The 19,952-nt window shown below is 48.9% G+C and overlaps 1 protein-coding gene across 2 annotated transcripts; it reads right to left on the bottom strand.

The window, feature by feature from the left end:
• Positions 1 to 8,305: 8,305 nt before the first annotated feature.
• IRX4 (iroquois homeobox 4) lies at positions 8,306 to 18,154 on the bottom strand. 2 transcript variants are annotated; one of them, XM_027677657.1, is made up of 7 exons: positions 18,044 to 18,154; positions 17,449 to 17,645; positions 12,876 to 13,034; positions 11,694 to 11,945; positions 11,060 to 11,166; positions 9,784 to 10,106; positions 8,306 to 9,593 (listed from the first exon to the last, which is right to left on the bottom strand). In XM_027677657.1, the coding sequence occupies exons 3-7, from the start codon at positions 12,918 to 12,920 to the stop codon at positions 8,836 to 8,838; spliced, it is 1,485 nt and encodes a 494-aa protein (XP_027533458.1). In that variant the 5' UTR covers positions 12,921 to 13,034; positions 17,449 to 17,645; positions 18,044 to 18,154; the 3' UTR covers positions 8,306 to 8,835. The 2 variants fall into 2 exon arrangements, with proteins under 2 accessions (XP_027533458.1, XP_027533466.1); XM_027677665.1 differs by lacking the exon at positions 18,044 to 18,154 and having other exon boundaries at positions 17,449 to 17,807.
• Positions 18,155 to 19,952: the final 1,798 nt, after the last annotated feature.

Below are 19,952 nucleotides of genomic sequence, written 5' to 3'. Positions count from 1 at the left end.
TGTTGCATTTCACCACTCTCCTGTAAGTGATGCATCACAAATAAAATGTCCCTGGTCCACTCTGTCCCTATTTGCCCTACCATTGGGATTAGAGAGAGAAGGATGTCAGCAGTTGCTCACAGCTTATCAAGAATGGGTTGCATCCTTTCTCTAGCAATCCTGGGAGCAGCACTGAGAAGACTTCAAGACACACTGCATTGTCCCCACCCTGTGGGTCCCTCACACTCAAGAGTAACTAGCCTCTTCGTTCTTCAGCATCCAGGCCTGAAGTTAGGTTTTGAAGTGCTTGGGATGTTTGTGAAAGGTTGGGATATTAACTTATCTCTAGTCAGCCTGGGAGATAAGTCTGAAAGGTAGAGCACCGGGCTAAAATTCAGCCCAAACCATCCTGATACAAGACTGATCAGAGAGAACAGTAAGTAAATAGATTGATTCCCCCATACATTGTGACTCAGGTTTCCAGACTGATACTATAATACAGTTTGCCTGCATTAAAAACTGGGCACTTTCAGTTATATAGTTGGCTGAGTCATGCTCTTCAGGATTAAGGAACTACGGTTTTGAATTAGTGGCAGCTATAAATTAGTTCTATGATACTGCTGTGCACATACTATGTCAAGCCTCTTTGTTTGATTGTTATTAATTGGAGAAGGATGGCATGGGAATTGTCTGTGCATAGCCAATTAAAGCCTTTCTAAAAGCAGGAATTTGGTGTTTCCAGAAAGCACTGATGAACATGTTTCAAGAGACTGCAGCATTATCTGGTTTTGTGTTTGCTTTCTTCCGACTCATACTATATGTGTGCAGTCCCATTCCCCCAAACTTCCATCTGTCACGTCCATCAACTAGGAAATTCTATTTTCTTGATGTATAACTCAGTTTCTGTCTTGTTTGCTTGCTTGCTTGCTTTTCAGCTTTTGTTTTTTGTAATGGAGATTCACAACAAACAAAGATGAGACATGGTGTATTAGCGGAAAGATCAGGCTTAGTTTCTGCATCTTGTTCATCCATAGTTTGGGATCAGGATTTGGTGTTCATGTCCTTTTGTTTTGCTCTTACCATGGAACAAGGCTCATTTGTCAAAATCACCTGAGCAGTTTGTTATGATAAGTTCCTTCCTCTTCAGTGAACTTGCAAAATTGCCTCACTCTATTTTTTTTTTTTTAAGATCTTGGCAAAGTTTTATTTCACTGAATGTAATGAATGTGTAGAATGGATGTATTGTGGCTGTTTCCAGTATTACCTTTGTATTACACAGGTGCTCAAAGTTGCAGAATTCAGCCCAGAACGTCATCCACAGTGATAGGCACAAGCTTGCATGTTAAAGTCTGGGTTAAAGTGAAGGACATTTCTTCTTACCTGATTTTTCTTCCTCTTTCATCACTTCTCCTAGAAAAGAAAAACTCAGGCAAAAGAAGAGCAGCAGCAAAGATTCATGCATAGCAAGAGAATAGTTGTATCTGAAAACTTTCTAGAGACTAGGTTGTGGAGCAGCAGATGGGAGAAGAGTAAATGTCCTTCTTTCCTTCACAGTTTTGTCAACCAACAGGGACTTTGCATTCCTCCAGATGGGAAGATGAAAACTCTTGATGTTTCTTTCTCCTGCATTACTGTTAGAGAAAAGAGGCTCAGTGGCAATGTTTGACAGTAAACCTGGCAGTAAGTTTGAGAATCTGATTTCTGGCCTCCACATTTGTTGATTCCATTTGCCTCAATTTAATACAGAAGTAAAAAAACATGAACTGGCCTGCTTCAGTAAAGCGCTCTGTAATGTGTCTAAAACCCTTAATCTAAACCAGTTACACATTGTGAGGTTCCTTCATGTACTTGGTAAGTGTTGTTAACCCACAGATTTACATGCAGAAACTGTGTCAGCAGGGGGTTTACCCTTCACAAGGATCCTTCCTGCTGCCTGATATCAGGTATCATAAGTATGGAGGAGCTCCAATGAAGCTACTCTGAGCTAAAACTGAGTAAGTCTGGTGTTCATGAAGGCAGAAATCAGTACTGGGTCAATGTGTGGCCTTAATAAAAAAACTTCAATTCCTATCACAAAAACTTTCCATCCCCTGGTCCCGTCCCCTGCTCCTTTTTATCTAGTGAGCCTTCTGTCCTGGTGGGATTTTCTTACCTTACTTCCCCAGTAAAATTAACATAGACACATTATTTTTTTGGTTGTTATGTATTTCAGCTAGTGAAGGCCAAACCTGTGGTAAACTGACTACAAGGCTGTCCAGGCTGATTTAGATCTGGTTTACTTTTAGACTAAGATTATGAGATTGGTCCTTCAAGTGAGCAGACTTTTACTTGTTTCTCTCTGAAGGATGTAAACAAATAATTAAGTCGTGTACACCAGATTTTGTGGCAAATAAGACTTAAAAAATAATGTTATCGGTACTTGATCACATATTTGACATTGAACTAAAAATTAGCTGTCACTTTTATTTGCAATGACAGCAACAGCTCCCAGGTTCTACCTCCTCTGCTTAATATATCAGCCATTTGTGTCACAAGGTTGGTGAGAAGATGATGGGATGTTCAAAAGGAGGGCAAGCTAATGGTATGAAGCCTCAAAAGCAAAACATTCTGTTCATATGGCTACCAACAACTGATGTTATGAGGGCTGACTTATGTGACATCACTTTCACACACAGTGCTTTTGTTTATGCACGCTGTAATCTAAACAGGACAGAAGGAAAAACATCATGCTTGATTTTATATGCCTTCTGTAAGGGTCTGGCTGGTCATTTTTCCCGTTCACAGAAAGGAAGGAAGGAAGGAAGAAGAACCCGCTCATAAAGGATTCCCAAGCACTTCCCTCTTTACTCATTTCTCCTGCCCTGAAAGTGTCCCCCTTCAGCTCATTCCTTGGCTGCTATCCTACCTTTACAATTAACTTTCTCCTTGGCAAAAATAGTAATATTAGTGAACTTGTTCATTAGCTGTGCACCTTCAGATTGACGACCACAGAATCCTTCTGAGGAACTTGTCAGGACGTTACAATCCCAGTATCAATAGATACTATGATAGAGGACAAAGCTTTAGGAGACTTATCGGTCTTTGATGTACCACATTTTCTGTCGTAAGGACATAGATAAAGTGTTGGTTATTCAGCTTCGTTCTATATTTCTAGCAAATGTTTTAATCCTGTTTCATAATACAATGCATGTAAGAAAGTATTTGATGAGATCTCTAGTACATTTTTTAATTGTTTGATTTTTGCAATTCCATAGGAATCATATAAATCAAAGAAATACTGTTGAAAGTAGGTGTTTCCTTGGTTCCATTTCATCATCACTGTCATTCTTTGGAGTATTTCAGAAAGGATTCCTGAGGTAGTCTTTGAAAAATGGCCTGATTATGATTCCATGGAAACCACTGACAAAATACTCACCAACTGCTACTGAAACCCATTTCAAAATTTAAATAATGACATGCTGATTTGGAGAAAGGAAATAGACATAAAACTGAGAAGAAAAAGATTTTTATGCCCTCGTTTTTGTCTAGACAAATGAATGAGTAAAAGAATTTTTTAATGTCGGGGGAAAAAAGAACATTAAGAGAACACTTTCCTTCAAGATATTTCTTTAATTTTCATGCATTCCTTAAACTAGGATGGACAAGAAATAGCTCTTGAGCCTTGTAAGTAGGTCAATCCCAGTTCTCATGCCCAGACCACGTTCCCCACTGCGGGAAGCAGGATACCAGCAGGGCTTGCATATATGCACTTTCTCTAGGTCTCATGGAGACTTCTTTCCTTCCTCCCTGAACCCAGTCCAGTTTCTCAATGGAGTGGGGGTACACGGGGAAGCAATTGCATTTGAATTGCTCCCAAGCATTTCCTCTTCCCTTGGCTCTTCGGGCTATATTAATGTACCTTCGAGTTCTAAGCCAAATTAAGGTTTTGCTATATAGTCATATGTTACGGGAGACCAATGGCTTATGTATTAAATGGCCTCCAGACATATATAGTTGGTGTGTATATAAAAACTGCTTTTTGAGGGGCCTACAAATCTGGAATTATTTTCTGCAGTGATGCCGTTTCACAAGGAGTATGAAGAGAACTCTTCCCACGAGTCCTAAGCACCTCATAGCCTTTTTGATAGTACATGTGAGTTAAAACGTGCCAAATGTAACACTTTCAGGACAGGTGTTTTGATCATTAGCTATTTCATTAAAAATAGCTTCCTCTTTAAGGGTAGGCACAATTCTTACTTTTTTTTTTTTTTTAACCAGGCAAATAAAAATATATAATTTGACAATTAACATTCCTCCATTCTTCTTTTTTTTAATGTACAAAGTTACATGCACAACCCTCAAGAGACATGGGACTCAGACCCTAGCTCATTGTTTTGTAGCCAGAACTAACTTCATCTAAGTGGGAAGCTAAACATTTTGACCTTTGGTGAAAACACAGTGGTGTTTTAATGATTCTTTTTCACCCCATTTATCTACAAATCACACTCATTGAAACAGTTTCTGATCCCTTGCAAAATCAGCAAGTTATAATATTTTCTTGCATTTTACAGGATTTCTGCATGAAATGGTACAATGTGAGCATTAACTCGTTTTTGGCATTTAACTGGATACACTTTCACACACTGAAGCCTTCATTTAAATGGAAAAGGCAAATGTATATCCAAAAGACTATAGTAAGTCAGAGTCTCCTTCTGAACCATTTTATCTTAAAAATATATAATGTTCAAAGTTGTGTCAAGACAAAGTCTTCTTGGACACCCCTCCATGTGGCTGATGGGAAGGAGCTGCTACACTGGGTTCTGTGATTATAAACCAATTACGTGGCTTTAATAGTCAAATATGCACTCAGGATGAAAAGAAATGTGCTCCTAAACGTTAATAGACAATGTGTGTATCATTTCATCTATCTGTCTTTTAATTAGACACCTATAAATAAGTTGGCTGTTGCTTTATAATCAGCCAGCCCTTTCCTAGATTAGCCTTTACAATTACGTGAGATAGCTACAGATTGTTAATTGTTACTATTTCTTCTATTATCATCATCATCATCATCATCATCATTTAAGGAACAGGCATTATGCCCCATTGCAATTTTGCATGCATGTCTGGGAAAAAAAGTGGATGACATAAATCACATGCATAATCTCAGGAGACAATCATTTTAAATCTTAATTGGCTGCCTTTTAAATATCATTTAAGGTCTCGTTTTCCCTGCCTCTCTCTCTCTAGTTAAGAAGGTGTTGTGTCAAAGTCTATTACCTTGCTGGACGTCTCGCCTCTAAGTTTTTTTTAAAAAATAGAACCATCAGCAGAGGTTTGAGAGGTCGATAAAGCTTTTAGATTTGGAGATGTTTTCAGGGAGCCCATTTCCTGCGGCTAAGAGTTGTTAATGGAGCTTAAGGAATTATCTTATGACTCGAGCTGGGAGAGCCGTATATTTCTTCACTCCTGTTCCCTTGTCGAGGCTGAATATGCTCCTGTCAAACTCGCTTAATGAAAAGTAACGCGTCGCTGATTACAGTTTTATTTGGGCTCTATGTAAAAAGCACTGTTAATTTAGCATCCCCTCCTTTGTGTGTTTGAATTTGCCATGGCTGAATGATTTAGAGTCTCTCAGTTTCAAGCCGTTTCTCTATGATTTTTCCCCCTCCTCTCTTTCTTTCTCAGCCTGCCTTTATATTTCTGCTTCGTACAGTCATACGAGCTGCACGGCTTTCCCTTTCAGCCCTGCAGCCTCCTCTAAACCAACTGAACCTGATCTTTGACTTGTGCTACTGAATCAAATGGCAAAGTTATTTTCTCACACCCTTTTTTTTCATACTTTAAAAAAACAAAACAACCAAACAACAAAACCCCCAACCCTTTTGAAAGACCACTGCATTTGATGGCCGATCTAAGTTATAAAATCCGTGTACCAAAGCAAGAAACTGTTTTCCCTCCCCTTTAACTGATACAGTCTCTTCTCAGGATGGGCAATGTTTTGGTGTGAACGCACACAGGCACAGGCAGATCAGTCCTCATATACGGCCGGTCCCCTGGTCCGGAGAGCCCTGCACTTGTTGTATGGCAGGCATAAAGTTACTCAAACTTGTTTTAGACAACAATAACAAGAAAATGAAGGGATAAAGGGTTGTTCGGCTTTTCTTTTGGCTTCTGGTGTTTCAGTGCGACTGTGTTTTGTCCACCGTGTTATCACCTTTAAGTCCAGAGGTGGCGGGAGGGGGGGGGGGCGGGTGTTGCCTCCCAAACAACGGGATGTCCAAATTGCATCCCTGACCTAGCCAAAGCCGGCCAGCAATGACTTATATCGGTGTGCGGATTCACCCGCCGAGAACTAGCCCAGGGCGGCCAGCGGTGCTCGGCACTCCGCGAAGTCAGGACGCTTTTCAGACTGAGAAAGATTTTTGACTGCTCGAGGGAGGAGACCTCTCCTTGCACACAGACACACGAAGTCCACGCACACTCGGCTGTCACTCTATTGGGAGCAAGACTGGAGTCCCCTTCCGCTCCACAGAGCCTCTGTCGCATGGAAACCGAAACCCACCGGGAGCCCCCTTGTCCCCTCCAGTCCCTGCACATCCAGCAAGGCTGGCACACACAAACCTCCCCTCTTTAACATCACAATCACAGTCAGAGGGGTTTATGCCCCATCTCGCTTGCCTCTGCCAGTGGTTTGAGGACAGCCCGAACACTTGCCTTTCCCCCCTTCCCTCTCCCTCGCCTCCTTCATCCCCATCTCCTTAGTTTGGCTGAAAATAATTTGCTTTGTCTAAAGGGTTTCAGAGGCAAAGCTCGCCGGCCGCCCCGGCTGCATTAAAATTCCTGCCGGCCCAGCCTTTAGCTCAGATCGCGGCTCCCCGGAGACTCCACTTTCGCTATTACTGTCAAGTACCCTTGACTCTTTATTTTTGCCCTTTTATCTATTACAACTAATTCGAGTTCTTTTGCCCTTTTCAGTTTAAGACGTGGGCTTTCTATAAAGCCTCCCCCTGCCACAGAGCTCTCCGGGTGCAGAGCCTTTAGAAATTGAGGGGTTTACTGTCAAAATGAAAATTTCACTTCAAATTATCTCGGCTGATGCACGTTTTCCAGGCCGGGGGCTCCTGTCTGAGCCTTTTGACAGCCAGATCAGCAGAGGGGTTCAGTGATCTCGATAATATCATCCAAGAGAGCGAAAGTCAATACAATGACAGGGAATATGACTGGATACAATCCAATTACGGCTGCTCGCAGAGAGGGGAAGGGCTTGATCTGATCTCCGCACCCGGATTCCTTTATTCAGTCCTTGCACTAACAGGTCTCGCTAGAAACTTCGCGGGCTGGAATATGTTTTATTTTGACTGAGTGTTGTCTCGGTCGTGTTTATAGTTGCCTTTACAAACATATTTTTTCCCTATATTGTATTCTTATTTATTTATTTGGGGGGAGGTGAGAAGTTGGGCTGTCGGGGAGCCGGAAATGGGATGGACGAGAGTGCTGGGAGACAAGGAAGACTCTTCTGCTTCTCCCGGTGTCAGCTCGGTCCTTCGGGTGCTCTCGATTTTCCCCCGCAGTGCTGGGCACCGGAGCTCAGGGGGTTTAGGCCGCCCTGGGTAAGCGGGATCTGTTATTGCCTCGCAGTTCTTTTCCAGCAGTTCTCCCTCTCTCCCGGTCCAGGGATCAGTAAAGTTTGTTCCCGTTCCGGGAAAGGAAATGAAATCTTTTAAGCGCCTGTTATCTAAGTGGTAAATTGGCTGAGAGTGCTCCTGAATCACACGTCGAGAGCGCTCTTCCTCCCTCTCTCTTTTTGTTGGCTGCACTCTATTTAATGTCAAAACGGTAAAGCATCTGTACTGAAGTGCTGAAATATTCATGGAGGATCAGCGATTCTCCGCACTGGCAGAGGAGCTGGAAAGCTAAAACGGTTCTTTAAAAGATCAAATTTTCCATGTGAATCAATTGCTCCGCGCATGGTGGAGGCGACGCCGCGGCAGAGCCCGGCCCTTAGGGGCCGACTCCCGTCCGCTCGCAGCTCGGGAAGTGGGGGAGGGGGGTAGAGGGGGTGCTCCCGCCCCGTCGGGCCCCCGCTGCCGGCCCGAGCGGCGGCCGGGGCCCGGCGCTGTCCCGCGGAGGCGCGGTACGGCGCGGGGCGCAGCCCAGCATCCCTCCTGCGCGCAGCATCCCTCCCGCGGGTCCGTCCTCAATCCCGCGGCGGCGCTGCGCTGAGCCTCTCTTCCCCTTTCCCGGCAGCCTGTTGACAGTCCTTGGAATTACCGGGACAGGCTCCAAAGGGGAATTTTGAACATAAAAGTTGTTTGTTGCCCAATGCAAAACGCCACCACTTGTGTTACCTCTGAAACAGACAATTTATTGGAGTGAGCATACCTTTTAACATATTCCTTTTTTTTTTTAATCAAGATAAATTTGTGCAGTAAGTGTAAACTTAGTAGAAGTGCTGTTTGTGAATTATATGCTAACAGGGAAATCAGGAGGAAAAACTCTCGAAAAGTCTTTATAACTAATATCGGCATGCCTTAAATTAAATCTGAATTAAAATTTCCCGTTTGTAAACTTTCGGATGTAAACTTTTAAAGTAGGTCTACGCTATAGTACGTGCTTTTTGGACATGGAAATTAAATAACTTTCACGACATTGATCCCTTAAAGTCGCAGCCAGGAGAAAATCTTCAGAATAGCAATGAGCAAAGTCTGTTCGCTGAACTGAGCAAACTGAACTTAAAATCCTCGTTTCTGTTGTTTGTTTAAAAAAAAAGGAAGAAGAAAAAGTTTTATATTTAAATTTAAATTCTTGCAAGTCTCTTTTCAGTGTAGATGACTCTTCAAGCGTTAGAAAGTCCTTCGCCCCTCGGCGGGCCTGTTAGGAACAAAACATTTTGCTTCCTGATTTGGGAAACGCCAGAAACTCTTTGTTTGAGTCATGATGGGCCAGGTTTGAGAGCTGCCCCTTGAGCACATTGGCGCCGTTCCCCACCGCGCGTCCCAGGGCGCCCGTTTCCAGAATGGCTCCTTTGGTGGTAGCCCAGGAAACTGTCGTGTTGCTCAGGGCTTGGTTCAAAGTACTGTGCCTGAACAGGGGGTCGTGAAACACCCCGTCCACCCAGTTCCTGAGGTTGGTGACCGGCGAATCCTGGTGTCTGTCGATGACGCTGACTGAGGCGGGAGCGGCGGCGGCGGCCGAGCCCCCTGGCCGTTTCAGCATGCAGGAGGGGTACTCGGCCTGGTTGAGGGAGGTGGCGGTGTGCGCCAGGGACCAAATCCTGGGCTTCGCCTCCAGCAGCTGCTGCCCCTGCTGGAAGCACATCTTGGACTCGCAGCCGCGCTGCCGGGCACCCAGTGGGTCGGGGCCGCACTCCTCCGCCGCCGTCTTCAGGCAGCTCCGCGCCCGCTCTGCCGCCGCCGCCGCCTCCTCCTCGTCCTCCCCGGCGGCGGCCGGAGGCGGCATCTTGGCGGGGGGCTCGGCGGCCCTCGGCGGGTGGCTGCCGGGGTGCGGGAGCGGGTGCGGGAGCGGGTGCGGGAAAGGCCGCCTCAGCTCGCACTCCGAGCTCTCCGACTCGGCGGCGTCCAAGTCCTCCAGGTCGCTGAGCTCCAGCTCCTTCTCCTCCTTGCCCGTGGGCTCTGCGGGGCGGGGGCGGGGGAAAGGACAGCAAAAACAAGACACACGGTCACTGTCGGCGCCGCGCTGCCCCGCGGCCGCCCCCACGAGCGAGGCCCGCGGCCGCCCCCACCAGCGAGGCCCGCCCCGGGGGCGAGCTGCCGGCCGAGCCCCCGCGGCCGAACCGCTAAGTGACTGGTTTTAGCAGGGTACCCTCGGCTTTCCCGCTCTTCATCGCCTCTTCCTGCGAACCCTCCTCCTCCTCCTCCTCCTCTTCCTCGTAGGGCCGCTTCTCATCAGAGCACTTGTTCCGCGGGGGCCAGGTCATCTTGTTCTCCTTCTTGAGCCGCCGGCGGGCGTTGGCGAACCAGGTGGACACCTGGGTGAGAGTCATCTTGGTGATGATGGCCAGCATGATCTTCTCGCCCTTGGTGGGGTAGGGGTTCTTGCGGTGCTCCTGCAGCCAGGCCTTCAGCGTGCTGGTCGTCTCCCGGGTGGCGTTTTTTCTCCGCGTTCCGCCGTCCATCGTCCCGTACCTGCGGGCACAGGGTAGCCCCCGCGGTGTGACACCGCGCCCTCACCCCCCGCGGACCTGCCCGACGCGGGATCCCAAGGCCCCGATCCCCAGCCGCTTGTCTGCAGCACCCCCAGGGGGGTGGCTGGACCGGAGAGGGGGGAGATGGATGAAGATGAAGACAGCTCAGCTTTGAGGGGGATGAGGACAGCTCAGCTTTACGAGGGGGACCTGCCTCGAGAATTCGGAACGAGGAAGGAAAGCAAGAAGGAAGGGTTCAGCTACCAGAAGCACCGGGCAATGCAAATTCCCGCTGTACCTTGGCGCTGGTGGCAGAAAGAGGGAAGGAATCGCCTGCTTTTATTTGCGGTAAAGTCAATGTCAACATTTCGGGCAGCAGGGAAATCCTAGCAGCTTGCAAACTCACAGAAATACCACTTTCCTGTCCTTTGATTAGTCCTCCCCAAACAGAATTCATCTAGGTGACCCTAGGGTGTAAGTGTTAATAGAAATATATTTCCTCTTACTCCTTTTATTTGTAATCTCCTCTACCCTTTTGTTCCTGAAATTGTAGGAACGTAACGCAGATGACACTGGGCTGCGACTGAATATTTAATGCACATCCTCCAGGAAAGGTCACCGGCGCCCAATGGGCCTCCGAGCTGGAAACGGTGTGTAAGTGGGTTTGCGCTGGTTTAAAACTAATAAACATACACCGGATGCTCAAGCCTGACTCCGCGCAGGAAAAGATAATTACCGCCCCAGTGGAGAGGGATCGCCCCCCGCTCTGCCGCCCTCCCGGGGAGGCGGAAGACCCCGTGTCGGTGTGGGAAAGGGGAGGCGACATGTCTGGGGCCGGGAGATGCTGAGAGGCGAGGAGGCAGGTTGGCGGGGCGGGCGGGAACGGGATGTCGGGGAGGGGACGGAGGCGGGGGGAGGGCAGCAAGCGGGGCTGAGAGGGGTGTGTGCGCTTACCTGTCGTACTGGTACTGGCTGAGGGTGTGATCGTAGGGATAGTAGGCAGCCGCCGGCGCGATTCCCGCATGCGCAGACCCGCTCCCGTCCTTCGCATCCAAACTGTTCTGCAGGAGACACCGCGCCGCCGCCCTCAGCCCCCACCGCCGGGAGAGCCCGGGACCCCGCCCCGGCTCCCCCGCCCGGGTCCCGAAGGGGCGCGACGGACCTTCCCGGAGGCCCCTTGGCCGCGGCAGCCAGCGAGATCAATAGAGACATTAACTCGCGCTGTTACGGTGCAGGGGGAAAAAAAAAAAAAGAAAGAAAAAAGGCTGTCTGGGAAGAGAGCATCATTCTTTGCGAGCCTGGGTCTGAGTCGCCCTAAACTGCCTGCCCCGCCCGGCCCTCCGCACTCGGCCGCCAGCTCGTCAGGCGCGACTTTTAATTGCGTTACCGTGAGGACGGAGCCGCCGGGCTGGAACAGCTGCGGACCGCGGCGCTGGACGCGAACGCGGGGAGCGGCACGGCGGAGCGGGGGTTCGCAGGAGAAGCGCCCGGGGCTATCCCCGCCCGCGGAGGGGTCCCGCCGACCAGCCTTGGCCCCTGGGGGCTCGGGGGTGGGGTGGGGGTCGGGGCTGGCGAGCGGAAGGCTTACCAAGGAGTAGAAGGCGGGAGCCTCGGTGCCGTAGGTCACGTAGTTTCCATAGCCCTGGGGCCCGGCATAGGGCCCGCCGTAGACCCCCAGGGCGGCGGCGGAGTTGAGCTCGTGGCGCGCGGTGGCGAGCAGGCGGCTCTCGTACACCGGGCAGTACACGGGAGTCTGGGCAGAGGCGGCCGCCCCCGTCTCAGCCAGGGTCCGGCCGCTGGACTCGCAGCACGTCGTCAGGGAGTTGGTGCTCATCAGGAACTGGAGGGAAAGAGAGGGGCGCTGAGCGCGGGGGGGAACTTCCCGAAGTGTAACCAAGTTTGGGTTCGGTGGTTTTTTTGTTGTGTAGTTTTGGTGAGTTTTTTTGTTTGGTTTTCCTTTTTCTTTTTTTTTTTTTTAATCAGGTCCCAGCTTTGGCGTGTCTCCCGTCCTCCTCCCCCCCCTTCCGTATTTTACTTCAATCGTGATAGAAACTCTCTGAAGAAACGCAGAAGTGCAAGTATTTCATCTTTTTTTTTTTTTTAAAGAAAGACCCCACAACAATAACAACAACCAAACGCCTCGTGGCTGTGGGCGTTTAATCCTCTATAAAGCATTCCTCCGACCCTCTGCATTCAAAAACTAACTTTTCTGGGATATTCTCAGAAGACTAAGGTTTACACCGGTTTTCTCCTCTTGCAGCACAATGCTTCCCATCTGTGTTTTTAAACCTTTTTTTCGAAGTCACTCATGCATATTTATTTTGACTGCAGATTTGTAGCAGCCACGCACGCATCTGCTATTAACCTGATGGCTTAGAATATCTCATTCTGTTTGTACGGGCCGGACCTCCCCACGTCCATGTTTGACTGGTAAACTGTGAATTTAATCATGAAAGAGAAAAAAAAAAACGAGAAAGGAGGGAGAGGGTGGGGGTTGGGGGACGTCTAGCCCCCTTTCTCACCTCCCTCATCTCTGTAATCCTCCCCCACGAGTCATTATCACCCCCAAACACCCTAATACAGCGTGTGCCTTCCCATTTTAAAATCGGTGCGCGACACAGAACTTGGGCATCTTGGAAAGCTGCGAAGCGAGCAGCCGCTCTGCCGCTGCCGCATGCGGGAGAGGATCGCTGCCGCCCTCAGCCCGGACGGAAAGCGTCGATAAAGACTGAAATGCAGTCAATTAACGTTGGTAGGCAAAAAGTCTTACCTGGGGTGCAGAGGAGTAAGGGTAGCCAAACTGAGGATAGGACATGGTACAGAGGCTCCCAGTTATCTAGAAACAAGGCGAGACGTCTGATCTGCACGCTATTGCAGCCTGGCTCTGGTCTGTTGTACCAATTGATTGGTAACCACAGGTCCCTAGATGCTTATAGGACGAAGCAGAAAAGCACATTTACTTTATTTACATGAAATCTTAAACTTTTCCCCCCTTTTAAATATATACAGTGATTTTAGCGCCTTTCTTGCTACAAAACAGAAATAATTGTTACATTGGCTCCAAGGCTGGCATACGTGATGGTAGAAATACATACTTTGCACCCATGGAAAAAACGAAACGTGATACAAACACATCAGTTCACAAGCACGTTGTTTTAAAAGAGTCAAGCCTCTGACGTCACGCAAAACCTATTCAAATTAACCTGCCTGTAAGTTTAACACTCATTTTCGGGAACTTTTCCCTTGGCGTGGAAAATAGACTCTCCAATATCGCTTTCAGAGTGCCTAATAGGGGTGAAAGTTTGGGAAGCTCTCTGACGGCGGCAACGCCTGCTTGCAATATTTATATATATTTCTGCGGGCAAGGGAAGGAAATGAATGTTTTTAATCTGAAGGATCAATGTTGTATCAGCTAAGATTTTCCCTCACCCTACTTAGTCACTGAAAGGCTAGTAAGCACTTTTAATTAGAAATTAATTAATGAGCAGCTGCTTCTTCCCACCCCACAGTAATAATTAGTCTCAATTACAAACAAGACATATGAAGGGACACACGACTGAGTCTTCATTTAAGATTTAATCAACAGTTAAAATTAGAGCTAACGCTGACAATAAAGCACATGATAAGCAATCTCGCGTTTCTTTTCGGCTTTTATTCCAGACATGTGATTACAGGTAGAGAACCTTACAAGCATCTTTCGGGTAATGATGGAAAAGATGTGACTTTTCACGTTAAAATTACTTTGATCCCATCTCAAAACTCCAACACCCCTTTCTATCCAAATCATCCCACCGCTGCCATCAGCCTCCCTACCCTCTGGGGATCTGGGACGCCCCCCACACAAGAGCAGGCAGCATCCCCTTCTGCTTCACCCTCGGAGGGAGCAAGAATGGGCCGTCGGGGGAAGATGCTGGCAGCCCCAGCATCTCCTCCCCGACGGCCGATGCCACCGAAGCAGGGCGAGCAGGCAGCCCCCGGGAGGATGGAGGAAGGAGAGGAGTCAGCTCCGAGGCTGAAGCTGGGCTGCTGGTGCAGTTGAACGCTGCTCTGTGGTGTGCAGACTTGCTCAGAGAGATTCCTGGGTTCAGACATGTGAATAGCCCCAGGGTCACACTCTAATTAATGATGATGTTCTCTTCTTCTCCCCAGCTGGAAGACTGCCTCCCAGAAACGAATCTGCCCACACTGACAGCTCGATTGAGAGTGATTGATGACTATCTGGAGACCACAGTACACATAATATAATATCTGATGCGTAATTGCTTTAATTTACAGATGAAAATACTAGTTCTGGGATTGAGTTAGACTACAACAAGAGGCGTTTTATGGCGCTTTAGAGTGTTTGCAAATAAAATATATCAGATACAGTGCATGCAAATTATCCTGACAGCTCAGTATCTGTAGCCTGGAGAAACGTATAAAGAAAGGGAGTCAAATGACATAAATAATCTGTTTGGAATTCTGTATTGATTTTTGGAGTGGAAGAAACTGCTTTTTTTCACCTGAAATGCTAATTCCCTTTTTTTTTCTGGGAATATTAATAACTTTGCCATTGGGTTTCTTTTCCAGAAACGCGCCTATATTCTTCTTCCTATATTATACCCCGGTGCTGCCAGGGTATAATGACACTTTTAGAGCAGCTTCCTTCTGTGCGGCGTACCGACGGGCATTGTTTGGGAAGAAAAGACACCCAGTGTTTACACAATGGTATGCACGCAGTGTTCGGTGCTGCTCCCTCTGCCTCCTGTGCCCATTGCGCTGGGGGATGTTTGTTTAAGCTCCGGAGTAAAACTCGCCGGTGCTAGGAAAGAAAATAGTTGCACTTATCTCAAGAGTGGCTCGGTGTAAAGCACTATAATTAGCTGGGAGAGCTGGAGAACTGTCCGAAGAAGTCCTCCCAGTTTTCCAGGCTACAGTTTGGGAAATGTCCTAGTGTTGTGGGTTTGGGGTTTTTTCCCCCTTCTTTTGATAATACTGCAGATGTCAACTCTGCAGTGGCCCACAGAATACTACAGGTTTTGATATTTAGATGAGTCTATTAAACTTTAAAATACAAGGGAAAATTCAATATTTATGGTCCTTGTCTATTAATATATCACAGTTGTCTTTCACTGTGCCATGCAAATACTCTGTGCTCATTTTTGCACTGAACTTTCCTGTATTAATCATGATAATTATTTGTCATTTTACTTTGCAGCCTGCCTGCTCTATTACTTTAACCCTGGTCAGCTTTGTGTCAGTTCCAGTCTGTATTCCCTAGAAAGCAGTCGTCAAAATAACCCCACCAAAACAAACAAACAAAAAGAAAAAGCGATAAAAAAACGTAACAACCTTAAACGCTAAAAGCTGACATTACGTCCTTCCCCACTGCTGATGTCTTGTTTCACTCACAGTCTACAAATAATGGCCTTTTGTTGATAAGAAACTCAACACAATTATATTTCATCTTGAATTTTTGGTGCCAGAGCACAAACATGCATTAAGCCCCACAATGATTTAAAATAACCTTTGTGGTTCTTGCACATAAACAACGTAACACTGTTCAAATCCAAGCAAAGACGCTTAATGCTGTGGGCTATATCCTTAAGCATTTGGAAAATGCAAGTCTTTGCTGTGCAATAAAAATTGATCCTTGTCAAAGCCCCTTTCCTGTACAAAGCAGTTAACAGCTTTCGAGAAAGAGAAAAACACACATTGCTTTCTCCAAACTTTGAGCAAGGAAACACACCGGGATCAATAGAAAACGCTGGAGAGTTCCCTTCTGGTCAGAGCCAGCCTGCACACCCAGGCAAGCATTTCCCATCCAAAGACCAACAAGGTCTCTCTCCCAGGGCTATGTGTTTCTTGTCCAAGAACCTGGAGCCAATGCTCATACAAGTTTTATTGTAAAAGCATGGAATGAGAAGGAAACACTGTGATGCTGGAACAGGCCACAGCAGGTAAAACAGAACCTCTTCAGGATTCATGCTTTGATGGACGTCTTCAGGGACATGATCTAGAGGCAGTTAATGCAGCTACACTTACTATCTGCCTTTTCATCGCCTTCTCTTTTGGAGGGGTTATTGCCACTCCTGGAAATATTTCAGGAACGGAATTTGCTTATGGGCTAAACAGACTTTAGAAAGCTCATTCAGTCGAGTTTGCTTTGTTTTCATATTACAGATTTAAAGCAACCTTGACAACACCTGACAAACACTGTGAAGCTCTACATATTGCCCATTTAGAATCTGACATGGAACCGAGGGCAGCCTAAACAATTTTCAAGTAGATTATCTCATAAACTCGCTATCAATAGCAAATAGGATTTTTTTCTCCCTGAGCCTATTTGAGATGTAACTACACCTCTTTCACTCTGAATCAAGGGACAGCGAACCGATGCTGCCTACCTGCACCAACCCATGCCATGGCTTGGGCTCGGCAGAGCCATGATGACCAACAGAACGGTTGCATAAGAAGGAGCCGCTAATTAATTTACTCAGATTACAACTACAAGTAAAATCAGTTGTTCAAAGCTATCCATTTGAATGCTTTCATTTTGTAAGTCTTCAATCCTCTTGGCAAACAATCTAGATTAAAGCAGAAAGGCCTCACATGCTCATTCTGTTCTTTGTATTTATTAACTTTTCACACTTAAGTGCTAGAGCCAACACTTTCTCTCTCTCTCTCTCTTACACACACACACACGCGCGCGCATACACAAACACACAAAACTTTTTAGCAAGAGAAGCAAACGCTGTAACCCGGGCAGCTGCTCTATGGCTATAGATGAACCCTACAACATTCCCACATTTACCTGCTCGGTGCAGAGCATCACAACTACGCTTTCATTAGTAAAGTAAAGGTTGTATAAGGTTTCCTTTCCCAGATCCTGTACCCCCAGTGCCGCAGACCCGCAGGCATTCAGGCGCCACCACCTTTGAGCTCTCTGGCAGCCGACAGCTTCAACTTACTTCCCTACGAAGGTAAAACTTTACTGCTTGCAAGGTCAAATTCTGTGCCTTTTAAAGTTCTCCTTAAAATCCAGAAAGTTTGACTCGGTACCTTACCTTAGCGCTCGCTGAATATCATATCCACACCCCCTTCCCAAGAAATAATACACATATGTTACAAGACATTTGCCCTCTGTCCTAGGTAAAGATTGCACAAAGCCAAATGATTCATCACAGATAGTTTCTCTTCCCTCCAGCAGTTCGTTTTCAGCTGCCTTGCTGCTAAAGCAGGCTCCGAAGGAGGAGGGGGGGATAAGCCCCACTGCTCCCCCCACCCCCCACTTCCGTAGAGAGAGAGACACACACACATAAACACACACACAAACATCACCACCAAAAGAAGAAATTTTTTACCTGCGATCACGCCAGGCTTCCGCTAAAACCTGGTAGCGACGGCTGTGCCATGGCAAGGCTTCTCTCCTCTGGTCTGTGCTGGCTGGCGTGGCAGGGAGCTGCGGGGAGCTAACGCAGACATGTCTCAGTGCGCGGTACCTGCGCGGCGCGGCACGGAGCCTTCGGTCCCCAGGCGCCACAGCCACTTCACTAACCCCCTGTACCAGAGTGACGCTCAAGTGAATAGTTCCACTGATTACACTCTTTCCTACTGATTAACACTTTCCAACACGACCAGGCACTCCACTTCCAACTTTTCCCGTTTTAAAACAGAAGCAGACAGCACCGCTTGCTTCCGCGGGTTATAAACGCCGTCTGGGGCGTGGGGGACACCATAATTAATAGCAGGTTAGTAAAATTAGTGCTGCCACTCCAATTGTTGTCCTTGTTGCCAACAATAATTGCATTGATTCTGGAAGGACACGAATGTCCTCCATTTAACCTAATGATCTGCGGGTTGCACACGCTGTACGGCAGCCGTGGCGGTGATTAACTGCGCGCACCTCCAAACTATCATTTATCTCCGCGAGTCACGACTGAAAGGCGCTAAACTTACAGGCAACTCTCCCTGCCTCTCTCGCCGTCTTTGTTTCCCTCCCGCTGGAGGAGGCGGGCTGGGACGTCGGCGTAGCCCTGCGCGCAGGAGATGGGCACCTGTACCTGTCCCCCTGGCCGCCTCGGCTTTATTCATAGCCCGGGGGCAGCGCGGCAGAGCCGGGCGCTGCGGAGCTACCGGGGGCTGCCTGGGCCAGCGCCCCCCGGCCGCGGAGAGGGAGCAAGGGGGGGCGGCGCAGCAGCGCCCGGCACCGGGGACCCGCTCGCTGCAGCGCCCCCGGGGTCGGCTATGCCGTCGCCGCCCGCCCTGGGGGCAGCCCCGCAGGGGCTGCCCGGGCACCGGGGCCTTCCTCCGGGGCGGGGAGGGATGGGGGGTCAGCGAAGCGGGGAGGGGGCAGGCACCGGCGGCAGCCGCAAGCAGGTCGAGAGCAGGAGCGTTTGTTCCCGTTTTGTCCTCTCCGTCCTCCTGCGCCCTTCCCTCCGTCCGTCCCGCCCGGTCTCATCCGCCGGCTGCCACCGCCACCGGCGCGCTCTCCTGCGAAGTTACTCGGTTCCGAGGCTGGGCGAGCCGGCAGGGAGTCCCCAGTCCGAAATGCCTTTCCCGGTGTGCAGCCTCCCGCCACCCTCTCTCAGTCCCGGGCGCCCAAGGCCGCTCCGGGCTACGGCCCAGTGTCCAGGGCCGCGCAGCGCCCGGGATACCCGCGGGAGCCTGTGCATGCCAAGTTCCACTGCGCGCTCGGTACTTTCTTTTCTTAATTGTTTGTTCAGCAGGAAAAGGGACAAATCGGGGTTGACAGAAGGGGGAGGAGGGATCAATATCATTCCTGTTTAAAGGCGTGAGCCTGGGCAGACGTCTCAGTAAGACAGAGGAGGAGAAAAAGAAAGTATTATATCCTACCTAATTAAGTGAAGACAAAGAGGTGTGGGGAGAAAGGTTCAGCAGAGGTGGGGCGGCAATGGGAATTTTTAATCCGGTGTCTTCCCACAGTAACCACCAAGGCTGAACAGTAACGTTAATAGGGAACATCTGTACATCGACAGATTTATTCTTGCCAGGGCTCTTTCATGCCTGTGTCATTTGCATGGCCCCGTGCTCGTAATGTTCGACACACGCTGCACCTTGTAGTGCAATGACAGGGTAAATCTGATGAATGCTGAAACTGGAAAATCCTCCTCTCTTTCCCCTTTCTCCCTCCTCGGATTGCCCTTGCAGCTTCCAAGGCAGGGAAACCACGCGGAGAAAGAAAACGTGAGCCTTCTCCCCATCTGCACTTGTAAACAGAAAGCCAATCATGCCACGAGCCTCTGCATTTTAAAGCGGAGTAACAAACCCACAGCGACGTGGATGCCCTGGCTGCCCGCCCAGGACTGTCTCCTCGCCGGCGGGACGAGGGCTCTGCGGCTCGGACAAGGGCATCGCGCCGCTCCTCAGTCTCCCCATGGGACCCTTACGCCCTCCCTGAACCCTCCGGCGGGCGCAGGAGGCATGTGCGCTGCCCCTATCCCGGCCCCGCGGGTTTGGACTTTTCCTTCCTTCCCCCGGGGAGGCCCGTTCCGCTGGCGCTGCCCCGAGGCTCCCGCCTCGGGCTGCCTCCGAGCCCGGCTGCTCGGCTGCAGGCAGACCCGGCTTGCAACGGGGCCGAGCCCCCCGGGACAGCTCTGTGCCTGCAGTGGGGAGCCGCCGCCCCCGGTGGGGACCCCGCCACCTCCCTCTGGGGACTCCGTGAAGCCGCCCGCCTGCCTGGGCCGTGTTTTACAGAGCGGGGTGACACCATCCACCCCTCAGAGGCAGCATCTGCCCTCCGGCCCAAATCTGCTTTGAGAGCACCGGGACCTCATAGTCTGTTCCTCCACCCCTTTCCCCGGCCCGGAGCCGGGTGCCCAGCCAGCAGCCGTCCTTCCTTTGCCCG

This window comes from Neopelma chrysocephalum, unplaced genomic scaffold (assembly GCF_003984885.1).
Source record: "Neopelma chrysocephalum unplaced genomic scaffold, ASM398488v2 Primary Assembly neopelma1_22b, whole genome shotgun sequence".
Taxonomy (NCBI): domain Eukaryota; kingdom Metazoa; phylum Chordata; class Aves; order Passeriformes; family Pipridae; genus Neopelma; species Neopelma chrysocephalum.
Note: the sequence above shows the minus strand (reverse complement) of the source record. Positions and strands in the feature narration are given on the sequence as shown.